The 21,755-nt window shown below is 40.4% G+C and overlaps 2 protein-coding genes across 2 annotated transcripts; both read right to left on the bottom strand.

The window, feature by feature from the left end:
- Positions 1-8,841: 8,841 nt before the first annotated feature.
- LOC112723065 (cullin-like protein 3) lies at positions 8,842-11,965 on the bottom strand. Its single transcript, XM_025774299.3, has 6 exons — positions 11,415-11,965; positions 11,039-11,138; positions 10,740-10,925; positions 10,430-10,480; positions 10,137-10,325; positions 8,842-9,422 (listed from the first exon to the last, which is right to left on the bottom strand). The coding sequence occupies exons 1-6, from the start codon at positions 11,654-11,656 to the stop codon at positions 8,931-8,933; spliced, it is 1,260 nt and encodes a 419-aa protein (XP_025630084.1). The 5' UTR covers positions 11,657-11,965; the 3' UTR covers positions 8,842-8,930.
- Positions 11,966-20,043: 8,078 nt separating this feature from the next.
- LOC140176252 (uncharacterized) lies at positions 20,044-20,682 on the bottom strand. The gene has a single exon (XM_072206192.1). The coding sequence runs from the start codon at positions 20,680-20,682 to the stop codon at positions 20,044-20,046; it is 639 nt and encodes a 212-aa protein (XP_072062293.1).
- Positions 20,683-21,755: the final 1,073 nt, after the last annotated feature.

The raw sequence follows: 21,755 nt of genomic DNA on the forward strand, positions 1-21,755 counted from the left end.
TGAAGGCTTTCATTTCCTCCAACCTTTTTCAGATAAAGGTTAGATTTTTCTTCTTTTCCTTTAACGACATGCTTTCTGTTTGCATGCTTTTATTTTTTAGATGGATAGGTTGATCCATAGACCTCTGTTTGATTCCGTACTTCCCCTTAGAGACCATGTTTTTTTTATTTTCTTTTCTTTTTTCCTTTTGTAGGTTTTACCAACCCTTTTTTCAAAGAAAGAAAATGTCTTCTGTTGAAAGTCTTGCTCAGTGGGTTGATGTCACAGTCCTGGGGGAGGAACCTTGGGTCGACACTGATTTTCTTACTGATCGTCGCACTCGCCAACGGCTCTACACCTCTGATGAGGATGAGCCGAAGTATGAACTACTTGCCCCGGGTCCAGAAGACCGGGTCTGTTTTGGGAGGGCTTCGGAGGCAGCCCCTCATTTCTTTTTCATGTATGAGAGCATGCTTACCCGCCTGGGCGTTTTCCTTCCCTTTTCTGACTTTGAGATTGATGTTTTACGCCACTGCCGTGTTGCACCTACCCAGCTTCATCCCAATTCCTGGGGTTTTCTGAAAATTTATCAATTTGTCAGCCATGCTTTAGACTTTCCGACTTCCTTGAGAATTTTCTTTTTTCTTTTCCATATGACTAAGCCCTTCAGTGGGCAAAATAATAAACAATAATGGGTGTCCTTCCGGGCTATAAAAGGTCGGAGGATTTTCACCCTTTTTGATGAATCTTTTCATGACTTCAAAAATTATTTTTTCAAAGTACAAGCTGTAGAGGGTCACCACCCCTTTTTCCTGGATGAGAATTCTTCCCCTCGCTTCCCTCTGTATTGGTTGGAGGCCTCCCCCTGTGAGAAATATGGTCTGGATGACCTGGATGAGATGGAGGCTGCCATTGTGGGGTTCCTCCGAGAAGTATGGGGGAGTGCCCCATATCTGGATACTAAAAAATTTCTCCAAGGGTCTCCGACCTTTGTTCAGACACAATTAGGTAGCTTTTATTTGTTTTATTGGATTTCCGACTTGTCTGACTATCTTTTTCCGACTTGTCTAACCTTTTGGCTACTACTTGTTTTTACAGAGATGGCGAGGAGGAATTCGAATGAGTCTTACCAGAGGTCCAAGAGGCTAGGGCGAGGTCCCGGGCCAGGACTGGTGGTGCCAGGGCAGTTATCTCTCCCCTTCCTCCTCCCCGAAATTTGGAGACTCCTTCTGAACCTATTGTTATCTCCTCTTCTGCTCCTTCTCAGCCGTCCCCTCCCCCCCGATCCTCCCCTGAGCCTGAAAGGAAGAAGCGCAAGGCTTTAGAGCCTAGTTCTTCTTTCGAGGGTAAAGCCAAGGTGGATGCCCCTGAATTTATCTGGAAGTACATCTATCCTCATGCCCGTATAGGCTTGGATGATGTTTCTATCCGGAACCACCTCACTATTCTAGCTCAGGAGAGTATCAGGGCGGCGGCGGTGTGCACCAAATTTCTTGATATTTTCGAGAAGACTCCTCTTAGCTCTCTTGGTTCGTCCTCGAGGGCTAAAGAGTTGGAGGAGAGACTTCTTTTATATCAAGAACATGAGAAGAAGTTGAAGGAGGAGGTCGCCAAACTAGAGGAGGAGAGGAAGGGTCTCCAGGAGAGGGAGAGCAAGTTTCAGGCCCAGTGCAACATGGAGGTCGGTTTAAGGCTGAAGGCGCAGGAGAGCTATTCAAGCCTTTTTGAGGACCTTGTAGTTGTGAAAAAAGATCTGCTGAATGCTCGGACTGCCTATGCCGAGTTGGAGGACTCTATTGCCGAGGGATCTGAAGAGGCCTGGAGGATTTTTAAGGAGCAAGTCGGAGTCATTGCTCCTGGCTTGGATCTTTCTCCTTTGGATCCTGACAAGGTTGTCATTGATGGTGCTATAGTGTCTCCTCCTGCCCCCCAAGTTGTTTCTGAGTCAGACTTGAAGACTCGGGGGCAGAGGATTATTGAGTCCCCTCCTCGCTCAAAGGATGCTCCGAGCTCTTCAAAGGTTCCTCCGACTTCCTCTCCATCTCCTATGGATGTCTCTCTCCCTGGTCTTGACGCTGCTCCAACTATTCTTCCCGGCTCTGGTGGTGATCCGTCTACTCCTCTTCCGAAAAAATAACTTTATTGGCTATATGGGGGCCCGGCCTGTGGGTCCCCCTTTTTTAAACTCTTTCTTGTTTGTTGGTGGTGGTGATAACTTAACATTTCTCTGGCCTTTTAAGGCCGTAAACAAAATATTTATAATTACCCTTTTTTGGATAAGGGTTTTAAGTTTCGGAAGAAATACCCTTTTTTGGACAAGGGTTTTTAGTTACCTTTTTGTGTGCATGCTTTCTGATTTTTCGAAGTCCCTTTAATCTTTTTTGAAAACATTTTGCTTGTCTGTCTTTCTAAGCCTTTTCGCTTTAGGACATTCTTTAAGCTTTTTCCTAGGTTCTTTGATCTCTTTTTTGTTATTCCTTATACTCAATTTTGTCTTATTGAGTTCTATAACTTAGGTTATTTTTGCGATGCGTTTTCTTTTCTACTCGGTTTTTCATTTCGACTTATAAGTCGAAATGTCTCCGAGTTTCTCACGATCAACTTTTATAACCTCTTTACACCAACTTGTACCTCGTCGTTTTATCCTGACGACCATCTAGGTCGGTTCATGGGATTTTCACGTTTTGTCGAGCTTAAGTCGGCGCGTTTCATAGGAAGAAAAAATAAACGAGAAGGAATTTATAAGAGATATTGTAAAAGATCCTTATTAATTTTGGGAAGGTACTTTACTGCTACTAAGGGTTTTTGACAGCCTATTTTCCCTTAGCCTCTACTATGATGCCTTGTTGAAAACCCTTCTCCAGAAAAAACCCTTTTACTTTCGGGAAAAAATCGTGAAGTTAGGCAAAGAGTACATCAGGGAGTAGAGTTCGCTTTTAACTGTAGTACCTTTTCATATTACAAGCATGCCACGACCTTGGTAACTCGGTGCCATTCAGGTCGGTCACTTTATAATAACCTTTTCCTAAGACCTCATTGACTTTGTATGGTCCCTTCCAATTAGCAGCGAGTTTTCCTTCCCCTGATTTGTTAACTGCAATGTCGTTTCTGATCAAGACCAAGTCATTTGGGGTGAAGGTTCTTCGAATGACTTTTTTGTTGTATCTTGTAGTCATTCTTTGCTTCAGCACTGCTTCTCTTATCTGGGCTTCTTCTCGGACTTCGGGGAGCAAATCGAGCTCCTCTTTGTGCCCCTGTACATTTCCGATCTCATCATGGAGAATCACCCTTGGACTTTGTTTGCTGATTTCTATTGGTATCATGGCTTCTACGCCATAGACTAATCGGAAGGGCGTTTCTCTAGTGGCGGATTGGGGCGTTGTCCTGTAAGCCCATAACACTTGTGGGAGCTCCTCAGCCCAGACTCCTTTTGCATCTTGTAGCCTTTTCTTCAGCCCTGCCAGTATGACTTTGTTGGCTACCTCGGCTTGTCCATTTGCTTGCGGATGCTCCACCAAGGTGAACTGGTGTTTAATCTTCATACTGGCCACCAGGCTTCTGAAGGTAGAGTCGGTGAACTGGGTTCCATTATCTGTAGTGATGGAACATGGTATCCCATACCTTGTGATAATATTTCTGTAGAGGAACCTTCGACTTCTCTGGGCTGTGATGGATGCTAGTGGTTCTGCTTCTATCCATTTTGTGAAGTAGTCTATTCCCACAATCAGGTATTTGACTTGTCCCGGGGCCTGGGGGAAAGGACCTAACAGGTCCATCCCCCATTTTGCAAAGGGCCATGGGAAGTTATACTGATTAGTTCCTCAGGGGGAGCCACGTGGAAATTTGCATGCATTTGGCATGGTTGACATTTTTTCACAAATTCCCTGGCATCTCTCTGCAAGGTTGGCCAATAGAATCCAGCTCGGATTACTTTCCTGGCGAGTGACCTGGCTCCGAGATGATTTCTGCAGATCCCACTGTGGACCTCCTCTAATACCTCGGTGGTTCTCGAGGTCGGTACGCATTTTAACAATGGTGTTGATATCCCTCTTCTATAGAGAATATTTTTCACCAGCGTGTAGTGTTGTGCTTCCCTCCGGATTTTCTTAGCCTCTTTTTCCTCCTTGGGGAGGATGTCGAATTTCATGTATTCGACCAAGGGGTTCATCCATCCGAGGTTTAGTCCGGTTACCTCAAGGACCACTTGCTTTTCCTCCGTTTTTACCACAGAGGGTTCCTGGAGAGTTTCCTGGATCAGGCTTCTGTTATTCCCTCTTGGCTTGGTACTTGCTAACTTGGATAGGGCGTCTGCTCTGCTATTTAGATCCCGAGTTATATGTTTGATCTCGGTTTCCGCAAAGCGCCCAAGATGCTCCAAAGTTTTTTCCAAGTACCTCTTCATATTTGGGTCTTTTGCCTGATACTCTCCACTTATCTGGGAGGTCACCACTTGAGAGTCGCTATATATCATCACTTTTGTAGCACCGACTTCTTCTGCCAGCTTCAACCCGGCAATTAGGGCTTCATACTCTGCCTGATTATTTGAGGCTGGGAATTCAAATTTGAGGGAAACCTCTATTTGGGTTCCCCTTTCGTCCACTAATATTATGCCTGCACCGCTCCCTGTCTTATTTGAGGATCCATCTACATAGAGTTCCCATGTAGTTGGCTTTTCCTCTTGATCTCCTGCGTATTCTGCTACGAAGTCGGTAAGGCATTAAGCTTTAATTGCCGTCCGAGTTTCATATCTCAAGTCGAACTCGGAGAGCTCTATTGCCCATTGAACCATTCTCCCTGCAACATCCATTTTTTGGAGGATTTGCTTCATGGGTTGGTTCGTGCGGACTCTTATTGTATGCGCTTGAAAGTAAGGTCGTAGCCTTCATGAGGCTATTACTAAGGAGTAGGCAAACTTCTCTAGTTTGTGATACCTTAGCTCGGGGCCTTGTAGAACTTTGCTGATGAAGTACACTGGATGTTGTCCGACCTCGTCTTCTCTTATCAGAGCTGACGCAACAGCTTTGTCTGCTACCGACAAATATAGGACGAGGTCTTCTCCAACAATGGGTCGGGTCAGTATCGAAGGCTGAATCAAGAATCTTTTGAATTCTTGGAACGCCTCTTCGCATTCAGGTGTCCATTCGAACTGACATCCCTTTCTTAATAAAGAAAACAGTGGAAGGGATTTGAATGCTGATCCTGCCAAGAATCTAGAGAGGGCTGCAAGTCGGCCATTCAACTGTTGAACCTCTCTTAAGCAAGTCGGGGTCTTCATTTCCAGGATAGCTTTACATTTATCGGGATTTGCTTCAATCCCTCTCTGTGTTAGCATAAAACCCAGGAATTTTCCAGCTTCTACCGCGAAGGCACACTTTGCGGGATTTAGTCTCATCCCGTGTAACCTCATGGTGTCAAAGACTTGCGAGAGGTCTGTCAAGAGGTCGATTTCTCCCTTGGTTTTTACTAGCATGTCGTCGACGTAGACTTCCATTAAGCTTCCAAGGTGAGAAGCGAACACCTTATTCATCAGCGTCTGATATGTGGCCCCTGCATTTTTCAATCCAAATGGCATGACCACGTAACAGAAATTAGCTCTGGGCGTGATGAATGATGTTTTCTCCTGGTCGGGCTCATACATCGGGATTTGGTTATACCCCGAGTAGGCATCCATGAACAATAAGTATTGATATCCCGAGCTAGAGTCTACTAGGGTATCAATACTTGGTAGTGGATAAGGGTCCTTGGGACATGCCTTATTTAAGTCGGTGTAGTCGACACACATTCTCCATTTGCCGTTTTGCTTATTGACTAGAACCACATTTGCTAGCCATGTTGGATATCTGACTTCTCTGATGAAGCCGGCTTCTAGGAGTGCCTGCACTTGCTCTTCTCCAACTAAGGCTCGTTCCAGGCCGAGCTTGCGTCTTCTCTGCTATACAGGTCGGGACCCTGGGTATACCGAGAGCTTGTGGGACATAAGCTCGGGGTCTATCCCGGGCATGTCGGAGGCTTTCCAGGCAAAGAGGTCGGAAATGTCTCTTAGGAGCTTAATTAACCCTTGCCTTAGGGTTTTCCCTAGGTTGGCTCCTATGTTGGTGTTTTTTCCTTCCTCTTTGCCGACCTGTATTTCCTCAGTTTTTCCTCCCGGATGTGGTCGCAGCTCTTTTCGGGCCCTTGCACCGCCGAGCTCTATGGTGTGAACTTCTTTGCCTTTTCCCCTCAGGTTCAGGCTTTCATTGTAGCACTTCCTTGCCAATTTCTGATCTCCCCTCACCGTTGCTATTCCCGCTGAGGTCGGAAATTTCATGCAAAGGTGGGGAGTGGACACCACTGCTCCGAGTCGATTAAGGGTAGCTCTGCCGATTAAAGCATTGTATGTTGACCCTACGTCGATGACTATGAAGTCTATACTCAGAGTCTTGGATTTTTCCCCTTTTCCAAAAGTGGTGTGAAGGGGCAAAAATTCCAGTGGCTTTATTGGCGTGTCGCCTAGTCCGTACAAGGTGTCGGGGTAGGCTCTTAATTCTTTCTCCTCCAACCCTAGTTTTTCAAAAGCGGGCTTGAAAAGGATGTCCGCTGAGCTTCCCTGGTCTACTAGGGTTCTGTGGAGATGGGCATTTGCTAGGATCATGGTTATTACCACTGGATCGTCGTGTCCAGGGATTATTCCTTGCCCATCCTCTTTTGTGAATGAAATGGTTGGGAGGTCGGATGATTCTCCTCCGACTTGATAGACTCGCTTGAGATGCCTTTTGCGAGAGGATTTGGTGAGTCTCCCTCCCGCGAACCCTCCTGAGATCATATGAATATGTCTCTCCGGGGTCTGCGGTGGTGGGTCTCTTCTATCCACATCGTCTCGCTTTCTCTTCCCATGACTGTCCGACCTTTCTATGAGATATCTGTCAAGCCGACCTTCTCTAGCCAGCTTTTCTATCACATTTTTAAGGTCGTAACAGTCATTTGTCGAGTGACCATATATTTTATGGTACTCACAGTAGTCGCTGCGACTCCCCCCTTTTTTATTTTTAATAGGTCTGGGAGGAGGCAGCCTTTCAGTATTGCAAATCTCTCTGTATACATCCAATATAGAAACCTTTAGAGGAGTATAAGAGTGATATTTTCTTGGTCTATCGAGACCGAGTTCTTCCTTCTTCTTGGGTTCCCTCTCCCTCTTTTTTGTTGAGGGGAGATGCCTAGGTCGCCAACTCGAATCTCTCAGTCTAGCATTTTCCTCCATGTTGATGTACTTTTCAGCTCTTTCCTGTACATCACTTAAAGAGGTGGGGTGTCTTTTAGATATGGAGTGTGAGAAGGGACCTTCTTTAAGCCCATTGACTAACCCCATTATGACTGCCTCGGTGGGCAGGTCTTGGATTTCCAAACATGCTTTGTTGAACCTTTTCATATAGGTCCGTAAGGATTCTCCGACCTCCTGCTTTATTCCCAGGAGGCTTGGCGCATGTTTTACTTTGTCCTTCTGGATGGAGAACCTCATCAAGAACTTCCTTGAGAGGTCTTCAAAACTGGTGACCGACCTCGGGGGGAGGCTGTCGAACCACTTCATCGCTGCTTTCGACAGGGTAGTCGGGAAAGCTTTGCATCGCGTAGCGTCGGAGGCATCAGCCAGATACATCCGACTTTTGAAATTGCTTAGGTGGTGCTTCGGATCTGTGGTTCCCTCATAGAGGTCCATATCGGGGCTTTTGAAGTTCCTCGGAACTTTTGCCCTCATTATATCCTCGCTGAAGGGGTCCTCCCCTCCTAGGGGCGACTCCTCTCGATCATCACAGGGGTTCCGACCTTTGAGGGAAGATTCTAACTTCAAGAGTTTTCTTTCTAACTTTTTTCGCCGTTCCATCTCCTCTTTTAGGTTCTTTTCAGTCTCCCTTTGTCGCTCCCGTTCTTGTTCCAATTGTTCCAGGCGGCTTTGGTGGACATGGACTAATCCTATAAGTTCGGTTGCGTGGGACTGCCCGTCCTTCTCCGATTCGCGCCCTTCTGAGGAATTTACCTTCGGATTTTTGACTCCGGAGGTACCTTCTCTGTGTTGATCGTTGGTTCCCTGGTGGAGGGTTAGGTCCACGTCATTGTTTCCGGTGTCCAGATTCTCTTGTTCGGAATCTGTCTCCACATGACCCTCCTCAGGGGATCTGTCCGCCATCACTGGTTGATCTCTCGGGTCCCCGGCAACGGCGCCAATGTTACGATGGGTAACCGGAGATTGTTGGGCTGGACTTGCTGGGTTGGCCCAATCATCTGAGGAAGGAAGCCTTCAAGTGGGTCTGCGCCTTGGGGGCCTCCGTCCGACTTGTGAGTATGAACGAATGGGGGTGGTACCTGCAAAGACACTCCGATGCCTAAGTCAGCAAGGGTGTGAGCAGGTCTAGAGAGTATTGGGACTTAGAGATACCTGAGAGGTGTCAGTGTATTTATAGTGGTGAACCAATAACCACCGTTGAAGTAGTGCCACTTTTTTAGGGTGTTAACCATCTCTTTATCTCAGGGAGGTTAAGATATGGCTCTTGGAAGTGGTTAGAGAGATTCTAGGGGCAGTTACTCATTCAAACGAACGTTTATCTGCTAGCTAACTCTCGTCCCCGACTTCTTTAGGGTAAGTCGTGGTAAGAAACCGACTTTGCAGGAGGAAGGTCGGTGCTAGGTGAGGCTCAATCCTTCGGATTGGGCCTTTTATTTATACCTAGGCCTTATCGTTGGGTCAGGGTATGAACAAAACTCTTTTTTTAAAATAACTTAATTAAATTATTTTTACCCAAATTAAATATTACTCTACTTGGCCAAGTTTTCACTTCTTTAATGATTTGATTTTAAATTTAATTTTGATATATTAAAATCACATAAAAATTTAATTATATAATTATCTTTTATATTGATAACATAAATAATTATTCAAAAGAAACTTTTGCGCTGCGAATGGAAATTAAACTATAGTATTAATATTGGAATGCTTGGGCGTGCTCGTTCTTTATCTCTTGTTCCTCTTGAGGGGTAAGTTCTTGCTTAATGTTGAAGATCTTGCGGATTTCACTTTGACTCTTGCCTTTCATCATGTCTCCTATTTTATTGCTTGTCAGATCCAGAAGACTCTTGATGTTTAAGTAGTTTGAAGCCAAAACCAGGTCAAACAGTTTTTCCGGTTGGTCAACCTTCAAGAATTCAGCATCCCACTTGGAAGAAGATTCAGATTCAGATTCAGATTCAGTAGTGTGCTTCTTGCAATATTCAATCACCTTCTTCAGTGTTCTGCTATTCACTAAAGAAATTGAAATTTCATCACTAGCAGCAGCAGGATTAGCCTTGATGACATCTTCAATTGTTTGTGACATAACTGCAACTTTATAGTCCACTTCAAACACATCTCCATCAGAACTCACCAATTTTATTCTCTTTGATGAAACTATTGGATTCTCATGTAATTTCTCTTCCTGTATAACCAATTGGATGCATCATTATTCAGTGATTGAGTTGGTTATGCTTATACAAATATTTTCATTCACTTATTTAGGTTGTGTTTGGGTTTAATTATTTTGTTAGTTCTTATAGTTATCAAATTTACAATTAGCTTTTTATATTTTTTTTTTCAATTAAGTTCTTAAACCGTTTTTAATTTTGTAATTAGGTCCTTCTTAGTGTAAAGACGGTTAGAGTTAACTAAATATTTATTTTGCAAATTGAATGTATCTACAATTAAAAACCTAATTAGATCTTTGACCATATATTTTTTGGAAAAAATATTTCGTTAATTTTAATGTTTTTGACATGAAAATGACCTAATTGTAAAATTAAAAACAGTATAGGGACTTAATTAAAAAAATATATAAAAATTTAATTGTAAATTTAATAAAATTATAGAAACCAAACAGAGTAATTAAATCTTGTGTTTTGATACTATCTCTTTGTTTAATTTGGAAATAAAGATAAAGGATTTGAATTCTCTAAATTTTGAATTTCACTTGAGAGGGTAATGTGATCTTTTACTATTTATTTCATAGGTGAGACCAAGAAAAAATATTCAAAGATGACAGATCACATTTTACCCTTTCAAGTGAAAATCTAAAAATTTAAAATTTAGAGGATCCAAATTCTGATAGACACAAGTTTTCTATCTCAAATACCTAAAATTTTGGAAATAAGGTCACCTTTGGTGTGTGATCCTTAAACTTAAAGGAAGAGCTTGCTATCCAATTTGAAGCTGCATCAGAATAGAATGCAACATTGTCTTTAACAAGTCTTTCTACAAAGCCTTGTGCATGGTTTTTTGGTTGGATAGCCACAATGTTGTTAATCAATTTCCAATCCACCTCCTCTCCTGCACTTTCCTTATGAATCTGCATTTGTATAAAATAACCATCATTTGGAACATTAGAATAAGGTTTTAGTGCAGATATGTGTCTCCTCTATATACATATGAAAATAGAAAACATAATTATACCATGGATAATATAGCATCCCCTACTTGATTATTCATCTCATCATCAAATACCTGAGGCACATAAATGAAAAAGAGGTAATAAAATTGGGAAAGAGCAAAACCAATTTATATAACGAAATCACAAATTTAATTTTCATACACCGTCAGCATGAAAAAGTTTCATACAAATAACTAATCCTGTATCGCCACGTTATTACTTAAAAAAGTCATCTAAACGCATGAATCTGATCAAATAACTGTATACTCTTTACACTATTAATGCATTAAAATTAAACTTCATATATAACATGAGAAAATCATATATTATTACCAAGTCATAGAAAGACAACAAACTTGTTTCTTCAGTAGAAGGGTGCCCAAATCTGGGGAGATAGTATCTGTCAAGATAATGAAAGAATCTTAAGAGCCAGTAAGTCAAAGTTTTGTGATTGGACCATCTTGTGAGCAGTTCTCTCAACAGAATGTCATCTTTCTTTCCTCTCAAAGATGGAAGAACCTAGTGAAAAAAAAAAAAAATACAAAAAACCATTAACTACAATAATATCAATTATCATGATGCCAACAACAAAAGTTAATTAACTTGGCATAGGAAATCAGATTAGACATAACCTTGGAACTAATGTAATCTTCAATAGCCTTCTTGTATTGGAAATAGAGCAGCTTGGCATTCTCTTCTCCAGGTTTCTGAGTACACAATTCATAAACAATTCTAGGCACAAAAGTTAAGGACCACACATACATTATCTTAGAATATCATCAAATTAAAAAATGTAACATAGTTAAAACAAAGAATTTAATTTTGATGCATCCAATTACGTAAGATCACATCTGTAAAAATAACTATATTTTACATTGACAACGTGAATAGTTATCCAAAAGAACGGATATGATTGCACGACTGTGTAAAACGTTTTACACTATCAGTGTATTAAAATTAAACTCTAAAACAAATTGAGCAGTGAATTAAATAAATTTGAAAGGATACGTATAATAGGAGATGTAATCTTTGCTTGTGAAAGAATCAAGCCCTTCTGCTACACTGATGGTTCTGTTTATAGCTTTCTGAAGTAAAGACCATGTTTCCTCAAAACTCTTGCTGGAGCTTTTGCATTCTTCCATGGTGGAACTCATAGGTTCAGAATCAGCAGCAACAAAGAGATTGGAAGAGGGAAATAATAATAGGGAAAGAGAAAGAGTCGAGTGCAAAAGGAGATGATGACCGTTCATTTTGACTTTGGTTAGAGAAATAAATATTAAGAGTTGACTAAACTCTCTGATTTACATCTACATTCTACATACCATATATTGCAAGGAAATATCTACGCTCAATAATTTCTTAGCCGCCATGTTTGAAAATTCTAAATAAATATGTTCGTTTATTTTTTTTCTGGGGTGCTAAAGAATTAGTCCTAGCAAAACTTTGAAGTGTTACAAAATATTTTAACAACAATAACACTTTGTTTGGTATAATGGAACTTGTGAGGAAAGAAAAGGGAAAAGATGAAAATGAGTGGAAAACTTGTTTTTCCCCTGTTTGGATTAGCAGGGAACTTGAATGGAAAATAAAAAAACCTACGTAGGGCCCACTTAAAAATTTTTTGCCCAAACTTGCGAAAAAAACTGAAATGGAAGTATAAAAATGTGTAAAATTACATATATACTCTTTCATTCAAAACAAATCAAAATCCCTAATCTGAAAAGGAAAGCACGTATCTCTATCTCCATCTTCCCTGTTTCTGCATCATCTTCAACAGCGACGCCGTAGCTTCCTAACGCCGTCAGCATTGCTGCAGCAGCTTCAGCATCTTTGGGACAGCTCCACCGCATCTTCATTCCTACATTCTCAAGCCAAAGGTGCGTTTTTTTTTTGTTGTAATCGTAGTTTTTTTCCCAAAAATGAAATACAAAAATCATCATAGCACATATAGGTGTTAATATGAGTATGAAACATGCCATTTAACTTTGTGTGTGCTATTTCTTTGTGAGAAGTGGATTGCATGGTGTGTTATGAGAAGGGCCATGATATGAGGTATGTAAAAGAATCTTGAAAAGATAATTTTAAATTTTGCTTTTTTTAACATGGTAGAAAATAACATAGAGAATACAACACTCTTTAAAAGATAATTTTAAATTTTGCTTTTTTTAAGCATATAATTAACCGGATTAACGAGTTGTTCTTTTGAATTTTTTAATGATTCTAATATAACATAATAAAATAAAAAAATTAAAATTTATTTAACTAATAAAATGTACAATTTTTTTTTTACTAAAGAATGAGGGTTTAAAGATGTATCAATAACTCCTGTAAACTTATAGTATGAGTGATGACATAAAAGTTGTTGGTGTTCTCCATCATCAGTAATTCATAACATTTCTTCTTTTTCTTTTTTGGTAAAATTTCATAACATTTCTTCCCGGAAAGTAGGGATGCACATGGGCCGGGTGAAGCCGGGTTTGATGTGACCCAGACCCGACCCGAAATATACACCGAGTCTATTTATTAGACCCGAACCCGGCCCTAGACCCAATGAAACCAATACACTTTCAGGCCATAATTATACCGGGTAAAAACCGGGTGAAAACCGGGCCGTTAACATTACATTACGTTGATACCTTCTTGTAAGCTAGCATGTAAAAATATCCAAATTTCCAAGACTCCAACCATTAGTTAACATGGTAAAATTCACTTAAAAAAATATAACAAGAACCAACCCTTCTTTAAAATTAAAGCATAACCACAATCAATACTAAAGCATAACCACAATCAATACTGATATTGTCTAATAATACCAAATATTTAAATCAATACAAATAACACAATCTTATGTATTAGTCTAAAGTCTTATGCATTCTAAATATAAAACATTAATTTATAGTCTTATAATGACTAATAACACAAAATATTAAGGTTTACAATACTTAAATTCCACATAAGAATAGTCATGATCCATCACTAATAACACAAAATATTAATTGTGTATGATGACCGGACCACCGGGCCGACTTCGAGGGACCCGAGCTATGGCCCGGACCCGACCCGAAATAATGAACGAGTCTATTTTTGAGACCCGTACCCGACCCTAAACCCGATGAAATCACACCAAATTAGTCTTTAAAGTGTTCGAGACCGGGCCGGGCCTTCGGGCCGGGCCGGGTCTGTGCACCCCTACCAGAAAGGATTCAGCTTGTCGGTGCAAAGTGCAAACACTAACGTTTTGTGTGTGTGTGTGTGTTTTATGAAGATAAAAATATTGATGGTGAGTATGGGCCTTACTATAAACCTTCAAGATTTAAGTTGTCTAATACCCTAGGTCATTTTATTTCAAAAGCCCAAAATGTCTTCAAACATATTTATTATTATTGATTTTTATTAGTGACCTTTTGGTGTTTTTTTTTTTTTTGGACGTGGACCTTTTGGTTAAATGGTTCGCATAATTGATATACAAATAAAAGTAAAGAGACTAATACCAAAAAAGGTAGAGACTTTTGTGCCCTTTCTATTCGGCATTTATGTATGTATCCAATAATCATGGGACTTGGAAAACCTACAGAAAAAAAAAGTAATAAAAATTAGTAATGACTAACCAAGGAATAACTAATAAGTATTTAAACGAAGTTCAATATCAAGGCATATTAATCTTTGACTGTCAAGTTAAAAAATATCGTAAAAAAAAATTAAGTATACCAGTTGCGGTATAGTTTGGTAGCTTGTTAATTATGTGAACTTTAATTAAAATATGGTTTAATTATTTTGTAAATTCTTATAGTTTCACTAAATTTTTAGTTAGGTTTCTATACTTTTTTTTCTTTTTAATTGGATTCCTATACTATTTAATTTTTTTAATTAAGTTCTTATCATTACAAAAATGTCTAAAATAACAGAATATTCTGTTAAAAAATGAAATATTCTAAAGTTAAGGATTCTAAACCTAATTGAAGACACCTAAAATATTTTTTAAATTTCAAAATTATCCTTTTCATTTCAATCTTCAATACTTCTACAGGGATTCTTCTCTTAGTACTGAGTAGTGCTTCTTCTTCTCCTCCATCATTGTTCAGCCCTCTGTGGTTAATGTCACTGTTCCGCCCTCCACCGTCGCGAGGCTGTAGCAATCCCACTCAGACTTGTAATGAAGCTTTTACTCTGTGTCATCATTGAATTCTTTGTTACGAGCGTTGTACGTTAATTTCGGCATCTTTCGAAAGCGATTCTGTTTATTACTTGAATGATTTAGGTGAAGTTCAATTGGGATGGTTTGTTCAAAGAAGAAGAAAGGATTGTATTTGGATGGAAGCCAAAGAAGGTGAAAAGTGAGGGTTCATTTTCTTGTCGGCAAAATGGAATGAAAAAGAAAAACAGTAAAGAAAGGGTACTCGCTTGTGCTTGTGCAATGGCTTCTGCCATTCTTCTTTTTTTTAATATATTTTTGGTCGTTTGAAACTGAATATGGACCTGTTCTTTTTGCTCTTTGACCCGCTTCCTCTGCATAGGCATCTTCATTGATGCCGCTTGCAATCGCCGCACCAGCCATCTTGCGCACCTTCGTCTCCACCTTCCCCTTCACAACAACGTCGTCATCGGCATCGTTTTTGGTCGTGCATCGCGCGCCATCGTCGCATTGGGTGGTTCTACTGCTGTGCACGTCGTCGTCTTCTTTATACAGATATGTGGTAGTTGGTTCCTGAATTAGAAGTTCATTGCAGATCTAGAATTGTTGTTTGTGATTTAAATTTGTCATGATTTTGTTACTGAACTTGGAATTTGGAATTTGTATGATTGAATTGTTGATTTTTGATAAGGAATTGTTGACTGTAATTTTGTTGATGATTTTTTTAATATGATTTGTTGTTGCTGAAAGGTATCAGAGAACCAGATGAAAAGCATAATGAACTAAAAGAAGATGTTAGAGTGTTGTGAGAGTCATAGAGAATTCCAGAATTTGAAAGAGAGTTCTAGAAATTAGAGTTACATAAGTGATATCTAAACTGAGCTGTGATATGCTATTTATGCATAGTGAGGGCTGTAACAAACTGATGCCACCTCACCATATTCCTAACCACATTCCTAACTGATTGACAGCTCAGATAATAGAACTATGCCAAGTCACTAACTACTAACTGCCTATAGGCTATTCCTAACATCCTTCCTTAACCTGAGGGGTGCTGCTTCCCTGGTATTTGGAATTTGTATGATTGAATTGTTGATTTTTGATAAGGAATTGTTGACTGTAATTTTGTTGATGATTTTTTTAATATGATTTGTTGTTGCTGAAAGGTATCAGAGAACCAGATGAAAAGCAGAATGAAGTAGAAGAAGATGTTAGAGTGTTGTGAGAGTCATAGAGAATTCCAGAATTTAAAAGAGAGTTCTAGAAATTAGAGTTACATAAGTGATTTCTAAATTGAGCTGTGATCTGCTATTTATGCATAGTGAGGGCTGTAACAAACTGATGCCACCTCACCATATTCCTAACCACATTCCTAACTGATTGACAGCTCAGATAACAGAACTGGTGCCAAGCCACTAACTACTAACTGCCTATAGGCTACTCCTAACATCCTCCCTTAACCTGAGGGGTGCTGCTTCCCTGGTATAGCCTCACTGAAATCCTCCCTTGAACTTATGGGAGGTCTTGGTGTGTCTGTGGAAACTCGAAGCTTTGGCCTGAGATTGTGGAAAGCTGCCTGCGACGGTGGCTTAGTCAGTATATCCGCAAGCTGATCTTGTGAGGGTATGTGAACTACATGAGCTAGTTGCTGCACTACTCTATTCTGTACAAAGTGTAGATCTATCTCAAAATGTTTTGATCGACTGTGGAGAACTGGATTTCGGGTCATTAGTACTGTGCTTTGGTTGTCACAGAACATTGTGGGTACTAGGCCAGGTGGTAAGCGCATCTCTAGTAGTAACTTTTGCAACCAAATTGTGTCTATCATAGCATTAGCTAACGCCTAAAATTCAGCCTCCGTGCTAGACCTTGAGACTGTTTGTTGCTTCCTACTCGACCAGGTAACTAAATTCGGGCCAAGAAAAACACAGTATCCTGATACAGACTTGCGATCATCAGTGTCTGTGGCCCAGTCAGAATCACTGAAAGCCATGATTCTTAGGGTGTCGCTCTTGTGGATCTGTAACCCTAGATCAATTGTCCCGGCCAGGTAGCGAAGAATCTGCTTAACTGCTTTCCAGTGCAGATCTGATAGAGCTTGCATGTATTGGGACACCTTGCTGACAGAATAAGCAATCTCAGGTCTGGTAATGGTAGTATACTGAAGCCCCCTATCACAGATCTGTATAATGAGGGATTTTCGAAGGGAGATCACATGCTTGTTGTGAGCTTGGGACTGCTGAGCATAGGAGTCGACACTGGTTTGGCATCTGGCATGTTGGCTCTTCCTGGAAGCTCTTTGATGTATTTGGACTATTTGAGAAGAAGGAAATCTGGCGAGTTCCTGACCACTTCAACCTCGAGAAATAAGCTCATTTCTCCTAGATCTTTGAGGGTGAATATCGCATGCAATTGTTAAATTAAGCTTTCAATTTCAGTGGCGCTGGTGCCCGTGACGAGAATGTCATCTACATAGGCCAAGAGATAAATGGTGGACATCGAGCAGGAACGCACAAAGAGACATGGATCCGAGGTTGTACTGGTGAACCCAAAGCTGAATAGGGTGCTGCTGAGCTTGAGGTACCAGGCTTGTGGGGCTTGTATCAGCCCATAGAGCGCCTTCTCTAGTTTACATACAACACTAGACCCGTGCTCATAGCCTTCTGGCTGCACCATATAGACTGTCTCATGCAAGTCCCCATTGAGGAATGCATTGTTAAAGTCAAACTGCTGGACCTTCCAGCCCTTTGTCATTACAACTGCGAGAACTGTCCGTACAGTAGCAGGTTTAGCTACTGGGTTGAACACCTGATCATAGTCCAATCCTTCTCTCTGATGAAAACCCTTTGCAACTAACCTTGCCTTGTACTTTTGCACCTTTTCATCAGCCTACCGTTTGACCCGAAATACCCATTTGCACCCAAATATTTTTGTGTCAGCAGTCTCAGTGACCAATCGCCGGGTATTGTTCTTCATCAACACACCAAATTCCTCATCCATGGCAGCCTTCCAGTGTGGTGAGGATAGTGCTTGAGCAACTGTGGCAGGTTCAGTCTCTGTGAGGTCCAGTAAAGAACTCTGGAGTTGAAGATAATACACTTTTGGCTTGAAGATACCTGCACGTGACCTAGTGATCATGGGGTGCGTCTGAGTGGGTGCCAGTGCTGACTGATAATTTGTCTCAGTTAACCCTGCATCAGAACAAGAGGGAAACACAGTAGTAGAAGAGCAAATATCTGTATTATTAGATAATGAACAAGGATCAACATTAGTAGTATTGGTTGTGTGCTCTAAGGTGTGAGAGTTGGAAGGGGGAGTTGGTGAGGGTGCACTAGCTGCTGGGTTGGAACAGGGCGGGTGTGAAGGAAGGGAAATGGTGCTGGGTTGAGGCTGCTGCGCTATGAGCTGAAGGGTAGGGGCTGTTGGGTGTGGAGCAGGTCTAGAGAACTGGGTTGATATGGTGTGGGGCTGATGTGGTACAGCACAGATAGGGCTTTGGTTATTGGTAAAGTTTGAAAATAGGACAGGGAAGGGGAATCCAGTCTCGTCAAATAGCACATGTCTGGAAGGGTGAGTAGCCAAGGAATAAGCACTTTGAGGTCTTAAAAGCAAACTTGTGGGGCTGATAGTGTCTTAGCTGGGGATAGCAGGAGCAGCCAAAGGTCTTAAGAGCTGTATAGTCAGGTAGTTATTTGTTTATAAGCTCATACGGTAATTTTTGGTGAGTAACAGGTGAGGGCAGTCAGTTTATGATGTGAGTGGCTGTAAGAAGGGCTTCATCCCAAAATTTTAGCGGCATTGAGGCCTGGGATAGGAGAGTGAGACCCATCTCTATTATATGTCTATGCTTTTGTTCAGCGCTCCCGTTTTGCTCATGAGTGTAGGGACAGCTCATTCTATGTACAGTCCCATGTTACATCAGTGTCTTTGTGAAGGTATGAGAGGTGTACTCTTTTCCATTATTTGTCTGTAGTATTTTGATTTTACAACCTGTTTTATTTTCAAAGAGCAATTGATATTGCAAAAAGGCATGATGTGCTTGCACCTTGTTATGCAAAAGATAAATGCATGAGTACTTTGTTGCTGCATCAATGAAAATAATGTAATATATGAATCCTGAACTGCTGATCATGGGGGCTGGTCCCCAAATATTTGAGAATACTAGTTCTAGAGGCTGAGAGTAAGTTGTTGTTAAATCAGAAAAAGGTCAATTGTGGTGTTTTCCATGATAGCATGCACTACAGAGATTTTTTATGATTGAAAGAGGACCATTTTTATTGAATTCATTACTAGCAATATTACACAATTTCATTACTTTGTGTACAATGTGTGTGGCTAGATGTCCTAGCTTTCTATGCCAAACATCAAATACAGACACTGGTTTTACTCTAGAAGTACCCTCAACTGGTCCTAAGTGGCTTGCAGGCTTTTCAGTCATAATATTCACAGTAGTTGGACAAACTTCAGTGGTGTAAGTAGCATGAGTCTTGTCAGCAGAAACAGCATTAGTTTTCATGAATTTTTCCATTCATGGTTCTGACTTTGAGGTAGAGTTGTGTATGGTATTGTAGTTGGCAGAGGCTAAATGATTGAGTTTATGTGCAGTAGGTTTATTGATGTGGTTCGTGGTACTAGGTTTTGGTGTAGGGTTATTTTGAGTGGCTTTGGCCATGACTTTAATATCATCAAATTGATATAACCCTTGTCTAAGAGAGCCTTTGAGAAGCGTCTCCCTGGTCTCCTGGAATTTCACAAAGTAGTTAAATGGCCAGAATTCAAAGAAGACTTGGTTGTCAAAGGCAAATTTGGCTACACTAATGAGATTTTTGGAGATTGAAGGAACATGAAGTAGATTGAGCAGTTTAAAGTAGGAATGAGGATTTGAGGCTGAAATTAGAGTAGTTTTGCCAATATTAAAAATGTTCATACCTTGGCCATTACCTGTGAATACTTAATTTGTACCCTCATACTCTGAGCCTGTGATCAGATTGTTTCCATCGAAGGTTAGGTGGTGAGAAGCCCACGTATCTAGGTACCAGGCCTTGTCTGTCAATGGAGTGGAAGGTGGCGCTGCAACTAGTAGTGCCGTAGCCTGCGGTGGTGGCTGGGGTTGAAGAATTGTAGTTGAAGGAGGTGCCAGATGTGTGACTGTGGCTGCAACATTTGGAGTTTGATAGTTTTCATTGAAGCGGTGATAGCACTCCCACACCGTGTGACTAGGCCGTCCATAGAGCTGACACACCATTCTGTTATGTTGAAAACCAGATCTGCCACCTCTATAGGATCCTCTACCTCTGAATCTTCCTCTGGATTGAAAGGGTTGACCTCTACCTTGATTGTAGCTGTTGGTGTAGGATTGTGAATTGTTGTATTGACTGTTGTACGATATTGGTGACTGATCTTTATGCTGATAGTGTTGAGATCTTACTTGTGAGTGACTTTCTCCTCCTTGAGTTAGGTTGACCTGGATTGTTCTATTTTCTTGAACCTCTCGACCAGTTCTTCTTAGCTTAGGAGTTGAGCTTCAACTTCGCTTTCAGTGACACTTTTAGCTCTGGCTGAGATCATCATGATAAATGTGCTATAGTCTTCGTTGAGTCCCTGAGTAACTGCATCCACAAATTCTTCACTGGAAAGTGGTGATCCTAGGGTAGAGAGAGCGTTTGTGATTTTCTTGAGCCTAGACATGTATTTGGTTGTAGATCCTTGTAGTTTCACAGTTTTGATTTGTGCCTTTAGTTGTTTCACCTTCCACTTCAACCTTTTTGCAAAATACTCCTCTAGGTTATTCCAAATTTCACACGCATACTCACAGTTTGTTACTTGACTCGAAAAGGCTGGATCAATTGATACAAAGAACCACGAAATCAGAAATTGATCGTCTTGCTCCCATTCCAGAAATTCTTGCGTTTCATTATCTGCAATTCTATCTTCTTCAGAGGCGTATCGGCATGGAATTTTCTTCTGGTTTAGGTGATCCTTGAGACCATTGGATTTGATGAACGCAAGGGCTTGGCGCTTCCATGTAGTGAAATTATTCTCATCTAGCTTCAAGGCTACAGTGTTGATAGATGTGCGAACTGCGTTGTTTGTTGTTGTTGCGGAGGCTACTGCGGAAGTGACGGTGACACTGGTGTCGGCCATGGATCAGAACCGGATGCTCTGATACGATGAAAGGTATCAGAGAACCAGATGAAAAGCAGAACGAAGTAGAAGAAGATGTTAGAGTGTTGTGAGAGTCATAAAGAATTCCAAAATTTGAGAAAGAGTTCTAGAAATTAGAGTTACAGAAGTGATTTCTAAACTGAGCTGTGATCTGCTATTTATGCATAGTGAAAGCTATAACAAACTGATGCCAGCTCACTATATTCCTAACCACATTCCTAACTGATTGACAGCTCAGATAATAGAACTGGTGCCAAGCCACTAACTACTAACTGCCTATAGGCTACTCCTAACAGTTGCCGACAAGTTTCTCCTTTCCCATCCATTGTCGGTGTCCATTGCTCGCCGCCTCAAATTCGATCTCTGTTCTACTTCGTTTTTCTGTTTAAATCTACTTTTGCTTCAGCTTCTATTTCATTCTGTTTTTACTTTCATTTCTGTTATTGTGTTAAAAAATTTTGACTATAAATTCTGACTATGTGTTTTGTTTGTAATTAATTGATTATGTTATGGTAAAAATTTTGATTTTGATCATGCTAATTTTTGAATTTGTGTTGATTATGACAAAAATTTTACAATAATAATAGAAATGAAATTTATTGGTAAAGGGAGGGTGATAACAAAGGAAAAGAGTAAGAAGATAGTGGATGAGGTGAAAAACAGTGAAAGTGAAAATTATAAATGTAGAATATAGATAAATAAGTAAATTTTCACTTCACTAATGTTTTTTAGACGTTTATCTAAAAATTTTATTAAAAAAATATAAAAACTTAATTAAAAATCTGATAAAACTATAAAGATTTACAGAATAATTAAACCTTAAAATAGTGATTGTTGAATTTCACTTAGAATAAAGTGGTATCTTATTGCAACATGCTGTTTATCCTTAAGGGAATGATTTATCGAAGTGAAAAAAAAAAAAAAAGAGATATTGTGCTTGAGTGCTTGGCAACGATAGATTCCTTAAAAATCAAAGAAATAAGAATAACATTTGGCCATGAAATATGGCTACAATATAATATAAAGCTTAATTATTAAAAATTATTAAATTA

This window comes from Arachis hypogaea, chromosome 11, assembly GCF_003086295.3.
Source record: "Arachis hypogaea cultivar Tifrunner chromosome 11, arahy.Tifrunner.gnm2.J5K5, whole genome shotgun sequence".
Classification (NCBI taxonomy): Eukaryota; Viridiplantae; Streptophyta; class Magnoliopsida; order Fabales; family Fabaceae; genus Arachis; species Arachis hypogaea.

Coding starts and splice junctions, on each gene's coding strand:
- LOC112723065 (XM_025774299.3), bottom strand. CDS start 11,656: ATGAACGGTCATCATCTCCTTTTGCACTCGACTCTTTCTCTTTCCCTA. Junction 11,139..11,414: donor GATTACATCTCCTATTATAC/GTATCCTTTCAA, acceptor TTTTGTGCCTAG/AATTGTTTATGAATTGTGTA. Junction 10,926..11,038: donor AAGATTACATTAGTTCCAAG/GTTATGTCTAAT, acceptor TTTTTTCACTAG/GTTCTTCCATCTTTGAGAGG.
- LOC140176252 (XM_072206192.1), bottom strand. CDS start 20,682: ATGGCCGACACCAGTGTCACCGTCACTTCCGCAGTAGCCTCCGCAACA.